Here is a 13,219-nt window from a genome sequence, read left to right on the forward strand (position 1 = left end):
ATCTGAGAGACCATAAGAAAAAGCAGCGACGAGGACCTCATTGTTCCACGCAACCTCTGCTGCCAGAGTACGGAATTCAATGGCGTAATCGGCAACAGTTCTTGTACTCTGTTTGATGGACATGAGGCACTTGGCAGCAGAAGTGGAGCATGTGGGAACATCAAATACCCTTTTAAAAGAAGCCACAAACTCTGAGTAACTCAAGACAATAGGTTTTTGCTTCTCCCATAGAGGGTTTGCCCAGGCCAAGGCTCTCTCAGAAAGCAAAGATATCATGAAACTTTATTATATTTATTACTATAAGTTATCCATTTTTGTTCCCATTTTGTTGGAATATATATATATTTCTTTATTCCTCTTTCATTGAGGGCATCTTTAATAACCAATATGTATTACCCTTTCTAATATATTGCATCATTACACCTGATGAATGGCTGAAATGCCAAGAAATGCATTGAGTGCCACTAGATGTCAAAAGATACCTGGTTTCATTATGTATTTTTATGCATTTAAGTATATTTTTTGATATCTATTCATTAATTGTATTGCATGTTATGAGCAGCATATTTTAGTGTAAGTCATGTGACTACCTATATAGTTGATACAATGTTTTTCTTGCGTATCTGGCATGGATTTTTGTAACAATAAATCATGTATTGTAATATCATTCATATATCAATATTGTCTCAATTCTGACATGGCGTGCCTCACTCAACGTCCCAAGTACCTCTTTCCTTTTATATTTATAATGGACATTACACTGGTGAACCAGTCAGTCTTACCAGGAGTCTCCAAACTAGTTGTTCAGGAACTACATTTCCCACCATGTCTAGTCATGTCAGTGAATGTCAGGGTTTTTCAATGCCTAATGGGACGTGTAGTTTGGCAACAGCTGGAGGGCTGTAGTTTGGAGATCCCTGGTCTATACCATTGAAATCTGCAAGTTTTCCACTTTAAGTTTGGGGAAATTACATCCTTATGTTTGGCTTATGTTTGTTTTTAAAGGAATTGCAGTTCATAAAGTTGCAACATATACAAGTAATGTATTCAAAAGGATAACATAGTATTGTTGGTCAAAAATGCTGGCCCTATAAAAAAAAAGTAATAATAATTATTTACTTCAAAAGGATTGTGAAGTACTAATTAAAGTGGTTGAAATCGAATAATAAAAATAATATTTAAAAAAATAACAAAGAGATTTATACCTCCTACATCCCTGATCCTCCTCTTTTGGGTTCACCCACTGGTGCTTCTAGCTCCTCCTCTTGTTATGTGCCCCATAGCAAGCCGCTTGCAGTGGGGTCACACCTGCAGGTTCGCTCCTGAGCCACGCTGCCTACGTACATAGACAGACAGCGTGGCTCAGCCCCGCTGCTACAGAATTTGACAGACAGCAGAAGGAATGAATGGCTCCTGCTGCCTCAGCAAAGCCTGTGAGAATGGGGAGAGCCGTTACAGATGGGCATAGCGCTAGATCAAGTGAAGACAATTTTGCAGGGAATGCATCAGGGTAAAAATTGTTTCGACTTTAGAACCACTACAAGAACGGTGCTTACCTTCAACTTCCTCCGAGCATTAAACTTCTTCAAACAGTCTACAGTTTCCTGTCTGTGCATCATGGAGGCGACGGTAGAACGTTGCTGGAAAAAATAATTAAACACATTGCATAACTATAAGGAAGCAGAAACAAAATATTTACATATTATTGCACGTACAGACATTTTCTTGGATGTGTGATCTCTGTCCAGCCTCCTCTCCTAAATCTACCAAAACAATGTAGTAGAGTCCTACACATTAGTCTACTAAAATTGTATCCAATCTTTTTTCTAAAATGTGCTGGATTACTATGGGTTAAGTCCAACAAGGGATATTCCACCTCATGGAATCAATTAAAATTTTTACTATCGTGCTTCTGGTACCCATGCCGCTTGCTATGGGGGCACTCCTGTTTGCTTGCTTCCAGAGAATCACCAAATGGCTCCTCTCTGCTTCCTCCACACTGGCTGTGATTGACAGCAGCAGGAGCCAATGGCTCCCACTATTGTGTCTGAGCTAATAAAGAGAGAGAGAGCATCTGTTCTTGTCCACATCGCTGGATTGAGATCGGGCTCAGGTAGATATAAGAGGGAAATAAGAAGAAAATGGCTGCACACCGATATAACGAAAGTCCTTTTATTGTGTAATCCCAATAAAATGCATGACGCACACCACAAGAACAGCAGCCGATACAGAGGTTGACGCGTTTCACACAACTACATTGTGCTTACTCATAAGCTAGGACTTTCGTTATATCAGTGTGCAGTCATTTTCTTATGAATGCAATAAGGTAAAAAACCTTTTGCCTTTAGAACCAGTTTAATAACAATTATAGTGTATCACAACAGTGCTGTATCATTACCATTTCTAGTCTTGAATGTTTGTAGGACTTAACAGAATATATCACCTATAGTTTCATGTTTGAGTTAAGCGAATATTGTTTTATATAACAAAATACAAATACATTATTTGTTGTTTATTTATATGACATGCTTACACAGATCCATGGATGTTTCAGAGCTTCTGATGCAGTGATTCGTTTGGCTGGATTAATGGTAAGCATTTTATTAATCAGATCTTTGGCTTCAGGAGTCACCGTGTCCCATTCTGGTGATGGAAACTAAATAAGCATGGAAAAAAAAATATATTTAGTATATATACATATACATATATATATATATATATATATATATATATATATATATATATATATATATATATATATATATATATATATATATATATATATATAGTGTATATACATATACACATCCAAACACATAAATATATGTAACATTTTTATTATAGAAAACAATGGTTTTTCAAGGCTGGGATAAGTTGTCTAAAGGAAGACCAGAGGCTGACAGCTGTGATAGAATTGCTTGGTGGCTCTACGCAAAAACAGCTATTTGGAAGATGCAAAAGGTGAAATCCCATCACTCTGTGATGAAAAGTGAATTGAGGAGAAAGCAGAAACTAATAAAAACTTACATCATAAGCACCAGCCTTTATCTGCTGGTACAGTCTGTGTTGGTCCTCATCCCAGAAGGGAGGATAACCCACCAGAAGAATGTAAAGGATCACACCTGCATAAGAACAATAAAATATTTGTAAAATAGATTACAGTTTTCTAAATGAAGCCATTGTATATCATTGCTACACCTGAAAGTGATATTTAAACTTCAGTGTTTTTAAGCAGTTTCAGCACCTGATTTAATCACGTACTGAGTATGCAGCGTTTTCATTTTTTTATCCTGCTTATGTTCATCTTTAAAATGGAAGTAAACCCTTCCAAACAACTTTGACCTACAGGTAAGCCTAGATTAAGGCTTACCTGTAGGTCCAAGTAATATCTCCTAAACCTATATGGTTTAGGAGATATTTGCCCGAAAATGGGCACCGCTGTCTACGGCGCATGCGCCGTAGACAGCGGCGCGCAGGCGCACTAAATGCGGCAAGTCCAAGAATGGATTTGCCAAATTTGTCTACTCCCGTGCGCATGCGCGGGAGTGACGTCATCGCGGCTCCGGCGAATGGCAGCGTCGGAGCTCCGAGACGCGACTCCCGTGCGCATGCGCGGGAGTGACGTCATCGCGGCTTCTCCGCTGTCATTCGTCGGAGCTGCGAGAGACGCCACAACCAAGATGGATGCGGCGGACTACAGGTGACAGCGGTGACTTCGCTGGCTCCTGTGTCAGGTAAGTGACACATAATGAGCTACTATGCGATGCATAGTAGTCCATTATGCTTTACCTTTGCAGGGAAAAAAAGAGGAAGTAAACCCATCAGGGTTTACTTCCTCTTTAAGCTGCTGCCCAAGGTTTCCTGTTTCAGGATGGCTCCTTTCTCTTGCAGTGTCCTATGGAGCCACGCTTGCTGAAGGGGGCACGCCACTGCTCTGACTGCTCTCTATGGAGCCAGTATGCGTTCCACCTTGAGCTGAAGTGACATCACTGATGAAAGCTCTGTCACATGGTGGTGACGTTATTTCCATTCGAGGTTGGATGCACGCCGACTCCATAGAGAGCAATCGGAGTGGTGGTGCTCCCTCTTGTGGACTAGGCTGAGCAAACAGAGTGCTGGGTGATAGGCACAAGCTTCTGTGAGTGTGTAATCTTGGTCCTATTGATAATTTAAATTTGAATAAACGGTTTTACACTATGAGGTCCCCTGTTGGTGTGTGTTTTGCATACTGAACCTAGTGGAGTGGACAGGAGAATCTAAGGAATTTTGAATTCCAGTTAAGGCAACCTTTATAAGAATGATCAATCCATTTTGGATAAGCAAGTAGCCCATGTATATGTGAAGAATGGCATTATCTACAAAGTGCTTATTGACCTTCTTAAAATTAAGAAGTCTAATTTCCAGTGAGTCTTCTATCCTAGCGGAGTGAAGGCACCAAAGCACTGAAAACTGGTACTCCAGTTTGATTGTGTGGCATTACATTTGCAATTTATTTACAAGGAATTTAACGGGCTGAGAGACTGATATGTTTATTGGAGTACTTTATAATTGTGATATGAAATATTGATTTTTGGCTTATTGACATACATTTGTTTATAAACTGCACAGAGAAGGAAGGCGATTTTACATTATTTATTTAAACATGATTTCTAAAATATGCATGATATATATTATTGATTGCACTATATTTATTCATCACATTGTATTATTTGCACTAGGGGTCGGCACATTATATGGGAGCACTGTTACTCTTCTCAAATAATTTGACTTGGAGTACCAATAGGAGGTACTGTTGTAACAGCAGTTCACATAGGCTTTAATTTATCCACAATTTTTCTTTTTTACACCTTATTATTTTTGGTTGTATTAATAATTGAGATAAGTGGTATTCTCTAAATACAGGTGATACCTCCTATAACACAGTCCCATAGCCTAGTATGGCAGGGCACTCCTCTGCTCCTTCAATCTCCTCTTCCTCCATTCTCCTCCTCCATCCCATCTTCAAGCTAACAGATTGGCTAGAAACTGCACTGTCTACAGTTTATTTTTTCCTGTAAAGACTGGAAGTTCAGGGAAGCAGGAAAGGACCAAGAGAGCAGCAGTAAACAGCATTCAAAGTTAAATGATGTAAGTGCCTGGGTAAGAATTTTAACAAATAGTTCACTAGGAAATGTTTATTTTATTGTGATCAATGTGTGTCCCAAATAAAACACTGAGGGTTTACTACTAATGTAAATGGGGTACATTCATTATCAAAAGGTAAGCTGAGTGGTGGTCATACATTCAATTATTATCTAGATCACATGCTAGACAAAAAAGTGTGCATCAATCCTTGCATGTTATGCAAGAGCGAAGAGCAGCTGTTATATACCTTCCCTATATATAGGATATACCTTCCCTGTTACATGATAGCACCCTGGAGCTGTCTGAGTTACCTGCATTTCGTATGAAAAGACAGCCTTTGTGAAAGTTGAACAACTACACTGCGAAAGTAGGCAAGACTAATGCATTTCATTTGGCAAAGGTCAGAAATCTTAGTATGTCTATAGGGGCTCACTATAGTACTGTGGTATGGAGGTTGGGGCAATGCTCAAAGTCCAACTTTTGGTCAGACCTGCTACTCTCACAGCAAATTACAGTGGTGTGAAAAAGTGTTTGCCCCCTTCCTCATTTCCTGTTCCTTTGCATGTTTGTCACACTTAAGTGTTTCGAAACATCAAACCAATTTAAACAATAGTCAAGGACAACACAAGTAAACACAAAATGCAATTTGTAAATGAAGGTGTTTATTATTAAAGGTGAAAAAAAATCCAAACCATCATGGCCCTGTGTGAAAAAGTGATTGCCCCCTAAACCTAATAACTGGTTGGGCCACCCTTAGCAGCAACAACTGCAACCAAGCGTTTGCAATAACGTGCAATGAGGCTTTTACAGCATCCTGGAGGAATTTTGGCCCACTCATCTTTGCAGAATTGTCCTAATTCAGTTACATTAGAGGGTTTTCGAGCATGAACGGCCTTTTTAAGGTCATACCACAACATCTCAATAGGATTCAGGTCAGGACTTTGGCTAGGCCACTCCAAAGTCTTCATTTTGTTTTTCTTCAGCCATTCGGTGGTGGACTTGCTGGTGTGTTTAGGATCATTGTCCTGCTGCAGAACCCAAGTTTGTTTCAGCTTGAGTACACGAACAGATGGTCGGACATTCTCCTTCAGGATCTCTTGGTAGACAGCAGAATTCATAGTTCCTTTTATCACGGCAAGTCTTCCAGGTCCTGAAGCAGCAAAACAGCCCCAGACCATCACACTACCACCACCATATTTTACTGTTGGTATAATGTTCTTTTTATGAAATGCAGTGTTCCTTCTACGCCAGATATACTTGGACACACACCTTCCAAAGAGTTCCACTTTTGTCTCATCGGTCCACAGAATGTTGTCCCAAAAGTCTTGGGGATCATCAAGTTGTGTTGTGGAGAAATTAAGACGAGCTTTGATGTTCTTTTTGCTCAGCAGTGGTTTTCTCCTTGGAACTCTGCCATGCAGGCCATTTTTGCCCAGTCTTTTCCTGATGGTGGAGGCATGAACGCTGACCTTAACTGAGGCAAGTGAGGCCTGCAGTTCCTTGGACGTTGTTGTGGGGTCTTTTGTGACCTCTTGGATGAGTCGTCGCTGCGCTCTTGGGGTAATTTTGGGCGGCCGGCCACTCCTGGGAAGGTTCACCACTGTTCCATGTCTTCGCCATTTGTGGATAATGGCTCTCACTGTGGTTCGCTGGATTCCCAAAGCTTTGGAAATGGCTTTATAACCCTTTCCAGATTGATAGATCTCAATTACTTTCTTTCTCAATTGTTCCTGAATTTCTTTGGGTCTCGGCATGATGTGTAGCTTTTAAGGATCTTCTGGTGGACCTTACTGTGTCAAGCAGCTCCTATTTAAGTGATGCCTTGATTGTGAACAGGTGTGGCAATAATCAGGCCTGGGTGTGGCTAGAGAAATTGAACTCAGGTGTGGACAACCACAGTTATAGTATGTTTTAACAAGGGGGGCAATCACTTTTTCACACAGGGCCATGATGGTTTGGATTTTTTTTCACCTTTAATAATAAACACCTTCATTTGCAAATTGCATTTTGTGTTTACTTGTGTTGTCATTGACTATTGTTTAAATTGGTTTGATGTTCCGAAACACTTAAGTGTGACAAACATGCAAAGGAACAGGAAATGAGGAAGGGGGCAAACACTTTTTCACACCACTGTATATATATATATTGATACCCTTTAGCATGAGGAAAATGTTTGATGAAGGGACCCCTCACTCAAAAAAAATAAAAAAAGAGCACCGCTCTAACCATCAACCTGAAGTATATTTAAAATTGTCGGTTGTGGATAGTTATGAGTCTATATAATACACAAAATAAAACACAAAATATTAAAATTTCGGCTTTATCTGTAAAATAATTTTCATGGAGTACATCACAGGACACAGATGACTTCATATTTATGAGTACCGTATATACTCGAGTATAAGCCGAGATTTTCAGCCTCTTTTTTGAGGCTGAAAGTGCCCCCTCGGCTTATACTCGAGTCACCGCTGTCTGACTGCTCGATCAGCGTATCGAGCAGACAGACGGCGGACATTAAAATTCAAAAGCCGCGCCTCCTTCTCCGCCTCCGCCTGTGATAGGCGGAACACTGAATTTCCCAGCAGTCAGTGTTCCGCCTATCACGGACATCCGTTCATTCTCATACTACGGACGAGTATGAGAGGATGTCCGTGATAGGCGGAACACAGGCTGCTGGGAAATTGAGTGTTCCGCCTATCACAGGCGGAGGACGGAGGCGCGGCTTTTGAATTGTAGAATGGCCGCCGAGAAGAGCGGCGATCCATCGGCACGACACGGGACGGAGGAGGCACGGAACGGAGGAGGCACGGAACGGAGGAGGCACGGGACGGAGGAGGCACGGGACAGAGGAGGCACGGGACAGAGGAGGCACGGGACAGAGGAGGCACGGGACAGAGGAGGCACGGGACAGAGGAGGCTCGGGACGACGGCGGCTCGGGACGGAGGCTTGGGACACAGGTAGGCTGGACACACACACAAGGCTGCACGGACACACACACACACACACACACACACACACACACACACACACAGGGATGGATGGATGGATGGATGGATACACACACACACACACACACACACACACACAGGGATGGATGGATGGATGGATACACACACACACACACACACACACACACACACACACACACACACACACACAGGGATGGATGGATGGATGGATACACACACACACACACACACACAGGGATGGATGGATGGATGAATACACACACACACACACACACACACACACACACACACACAGGGATGGATGGATGGATGGATACACACACAGGGATGGATGGACGGACACACACACAGGGATGGATGGATGGATGGATGGACACACACACAGGGATGGATGGACGGACACACACACAGGGATGGACGGACACACAGGGATGGACAGCCATGTCTCACCCTCGGCTTATACACGAGTCAATAAGTTTTCCAGTTTTTTGGGGGTAAATTGGGGGCCTCGGCTTATATTCGGGTCGGCCTATACTCGAGTATATACGGTACTTGGTTATTCTGCTACCTTGTGAATGGCCCAACAAAAAGGCAGGTGTTCTCATCCACATATAACATGTCCCAACTAATCCTCAAGTTTTGTAGAAAAAAATGCAGAGACAAGAAGGGGGAATCCCTGTGTCCTGTGATATACTAAAAGAATATGATCTTACAGGTTAAACAAAAATACTAATTCCCTAATTGTACATCACAGGACACACAGGACTTGATATTCATGACTACTTGGGATTTCTCAAAGCACTGAACATTAAGGGTGTGCAACATAGCAACAATGCCAACACTCTCAAAACCAGAACAGGGAGAACGCCCTATAAAGAGCCTACAGGTCCTTCCACCTTAAACTGTAAAAATGTGTGAAGAGAAGAGAACTTGAATAAGAGAAGCTTGATGCTAAATGCCCTGGAATCACTGACACTCCTGGTGGACTTGCTCTTGAAACCATATGCCTGCGAAATTAGCTGACAAATCCATTCAAAATAGTGGATTTTGGACTCCAGAATTGCAGATTTAGCTTTGCGTTTTCTGACCATGAGTTGCATCAATTTTTGCTCACACTCATTAAAAAACTGGTATCATTCATCCAGCATTTGTAAATCATCAGCCCCCTCATTGGGTTTGACATCCCACCTTAACCTCCTCGGAGTAAGGTTCTGACCTATGTACATTTTGAAGGAGGCTACATCTCACCACATCCTTATTTGCTTTTCCATATCAAATTGCAATTGTTTAAAACCCCTGTCAAGATCTACATTAGGACTAGGGGTTTGCTGAAACACTTCCTGTTAATGTTAATGTGACGTTCTTTCATAAAATTAAAAACATCCATGTCTGCATGAGTTGAGGGAGTACAAAATAATATTATTATTTAGATATTAACCAGTTCCCGACCAGCACACGTCGATGTACGTCGGCAGAATGGCACGGGCAGGCATATTGGCGTACAGGTATGACCAATCTTTAATGCCGCCCTGCCATCGCGAGGGACTCCCGTGAGTCCGGTCGTGGGTCCCGCGGACTCGATCGCCGCGGGCATACCCGCGATCGTCTCACGGGGCAGCTGAGCAGAGAGATGCCATTGTAAACAGCATCTCCCCGTTCTGCCTAGCAACTAGTGACACTGATCTCTGCTCCATGTGATTGGAGCAGAGATCAGTGTTCACTAAATGAAAGCCCAGCCCCCAACAGTTAGTAACACACCCCTAACCCCCTACACTGCCACCCACTGGTTAACACCTTCACTGCCAGTGTCATTTACACAGGATTCACTGCATTTATATAGCAGTGATTGCTGTATAAATGACAATGGTCCCAAAAATGTGTCAAAAATGTCCGATGTGTCTGCCATAATGTCGCAATCACAATAAAAAAATCGCTGATTGCCGCCATTACTAGTAAAAAAAAATAATATTAATAAAAATGCCATAAAACTATGCCCTATTTTGTAAACGCTATAACTTTTGCGCAAACCAATCAATAATCGCTTATTGCAATTTTTTTTACCAAAAATATGTAGAATACGTATCGGCCTAAACTGAGGGAAGAAAAATGTTTTTTTATTTATTTTTGGGGGATATTTATTATAACAAAAAGTAAAAAATAATGCATTTTGTTCAAAATTGTCGCTCTATTTTTGTTTATAGCGCAAAAAATAAAAACCACAGGGGTGATCAAATACCACCAAATGAAAGCTCTACTTGAGGGGAAAAAAAAGGACATCAATTTTGTTTGGGAACCACGTTGCATGACCGCGCAATTGTCAGTTAAAGCGGCGCAGTGCCAAATCGCAAAAAGTGGTCTGGTCTTTGGCCAGCAAAATGGTCCGGGCTGGAGTGAAGTGGTTAATACTGTGAATTTAAGTGAAAACTCGATATAGCGGGTGCTGTATTGAGTGGTAATCATTGACTAATTCCTATACTAAACAATGAAAATCATACAAAAGTCACATAAGAAAGTGTAAATTGAAATTGTGCACCTATACACATAAAAATATATATAGTCCCAACCAAGTGACAGATATAACATAAAACCAAATCAGTGAAGAAATAATAGTGAACAAATATTTTCATATAAGTCCATAGAAGAATAATATGGGAAAAAAACGTCAATCTTCCAAATATAACCGTGTCATCCAACAGAGATTTGTGATCCTTCACCAAACTTAAGAAAGCATGAACACCCAGACATAAGTGATCTGCTTACCAGACCAATTTGACTTCTTTCCTAGGAAAGATAGTCAAACAGCGATAGTCTTTCAGACGCTTCATCCTCTCACAAAAGGGTAGGAGGGAAGGAAAGTCGCAGGAGTTCCAAGCTAGTGAAAATCCCTGAGAGCTGATCATGTAGCCCAGATATGGCTGAAGACAATTCCTCCCTTAACACAAAATAAGTGCAGGATTCCCCACAAACAGTGTAAATACCAGATAAGGCCAAGGATTTAGAACGAATCTGACCTTTTGGGTAGCCATTACAGGGCCAAAAGGGTCTTTCCTACCGGATAAGAGGAATTTGGGAGCCCGCTCCTTCGTCCTTCACCCTACTTCTTGCCTGTGCAAGGTCATGCCTTGCTGAGGGTTAAAAAGGCCTGTGGACCCCAGAGAGAAAGAAACACCCAGCTGAAAGGAGTGTCAGCCTAAGCCAGAACACCTGCAGGGCACACACCTTCAGTAGACAATGTCAAAATACTTCCTGCGTTTGCATGAAGAAGTGGCAGAACTGTAGCCAGAATGTGTTGAGTTAGTAGATTGTGGTGCCATCAGGAATCTGTAGCTCAGGAGCTCCATTTTAAGTGAACTGTGTCCAGGAACTGGAGAAATTCGCACCCATGTAGACACGTATAATGACATCAATGTGCACAAATCCCACAAAAATCTTTATTCATCATGGCGAGCAGGCCCTGCAGGGCCTTCAGGGACTCGTCTACCTTCCAAGGGGATCACTGCGCTAGACGTCTAGAGTACCCTGCTAATGAGGTCACCAGATACACTACACTGACCAGCAGACATTATAGGCTGCCCCGTTCCTGTATGTGGGGTCCAGGTACAGCCCCTGTTGGCCTGCTGGCCGTAATGCTGATATGGATTGAGCTCCACATGGGGTGTAAGAAACAGGCTAGGATTTACAGGAGCAAAGTCTACTACAGAAATCTTCAGAGAGACAAAGGGAGACAAATCCATCAACTAAGGACACTAGAAAAAACTCAGGCTTAGTGGAACTGGAAGGTGGTATGCCTGGGCAGGGATTCCTGCCTTTATTTGGCAAGTGTCCCTTTACCTGAAGGTGGCAGCATAAGCAAGTAGTCATGCATATTAGGACCTCTGTGTCTTGTGATATATGATTATAAAAAGTATATTTTACATATAAATTATATAAATATTTCTTACAGTGAAATAAAATAAAAAATCCGCCACTGTACTATGGCTTTACCAAAGTCTATTGGACATTATCTCAAATATATTCTTCATTATAAAATATACTTTTCACTATATGATTTAATTTAGGTATACATGAAAGAATAATGTGTGCTTATAATAGGGATACTGGCAGTAAGACCAACATATTGGTTATAACATCAACACACAAATTCATGTGGTGTTTTACTTGTTATTAACTGAAATTCCTAAGAACGGTTATTTGTATTCCAGTGTTTATGCAGTAGGAAGCAAGCTGATCTTTAAATAAACTACATATCCCCATTTGACTTTATTGCTTTCACTATGAAAATCTGAGGCAAGATTTTTGCATTAATATGATATGCGCTTGAAACAATATTTTCTGTATGAACAGTACTTCAGATGAATTCTCTTTATGAATATAATAGAAATAGTTGAGCATCTCTAATATCTAGAAAAGCAAAACAAGTCTGTTACATGCTACATAGAATAGCATAACATGTTTCTTTAAGGCAGAACTAAAGTATCTTTTTTATGCAAACACTCTGAAATTGCATATTTAAATTTGTGCATACTTGCAAAACTGTTACCTTCTGCCTCATCCATATTTTATGTTATCCATATGCCATCTTACAAGGTCCGTTCTATTACCACTTCACAGCATTGGTGGGAAGTGATAATGGTGGTCATTTTATCTAAGGGAAAGGAAGTAATCATTTCCCTCTGCAGGAACTATTTTTTTATTTTTTTTTGAGAGGATTGGGTGAGTAATAAGGGGGTTCTATGTCCACCTTTATCCTTTTGCTCTCCTGCTTTTTTTTATAGTTTACTTATTCTTTATTAGAGGTCACAAAAAGGTATCATACATGTTAAATAATGATAGTTAATGCCACTGCAGGTACAGAAATATAATAAACAAATCACAGCTTACAGGGTGCAGACCGAGTAGACATGTAATGTTAAAAAGTGGCTTCAAGCTTGTCTCAAGAACAGATGTATAATGCTGTGTTAAATAGTAAGAGTGGCATCAGGATTGCAGTCCAAACAGAAATTTTAGAAGAAGGACAAAGGGAAACTAATGGGCCCTGCCTTGAAGAAAACTTTAAAGGGGTTGTAAAGGTTCATTTTTTATTTTCTACATAGGTTCTTCTAAGCTAGTGCATTGTTGGCTCACT

The 13,219-nt window shown here is 41.0% G+C and overlaps 1 protein-coding gene across 16 annotated transcripts in view; it reads right to left on the minus strand.

Moving 5' to 3' along the window:
- CAMK2D (calcium/calmodulin dependent protein kinase II delta) overlaps positions 1-13,219 on the minus strand; it is a 375,227-nt gene that overhangs the window by 136,514 nt on the left and 225,494 nt on the right. For all 16 annotated transcript variants that reach the window (XM_077476794.1, XM_077476792.1, XM_077476797.1 and 13 more), the window contains 3 exons: positions 3,028-3,122; positions 2,534-2,656; positions 1,557-1,640 (listed from right to left, as the gene is read on the minus strand). In XM_077476794.1, the coding sequence (XP_077332920.1) occupies positions 1,557-1,640; positions 2,534-2,656; positions 3,028-3,122 (302 nt within the window). The remainder of the gene's footprint in view (positions 1-1,556; positions 1,641-2,533; positions 2,657-3,027; positions 3,123-13,219) is intronic.

Source organism: Lithobates pipiens, unplaced genomic scaffold (genome assembly GCF_037356315.1).
Source record: "Lithobates pipiens isolate NorthernLeopardFrog02 unplaced genomic scaffold, aLitPip1_a1.2 Scaffold_13, whole genome shotgun sequence".
In the NCBI taxonomy this organism is placed as follows: domain Eukaryota; kingdom Metazoa; phylum Chordata; class Amphibia; order Anura; family Ranidae; genus Lithobates; species Lithobates pipiens.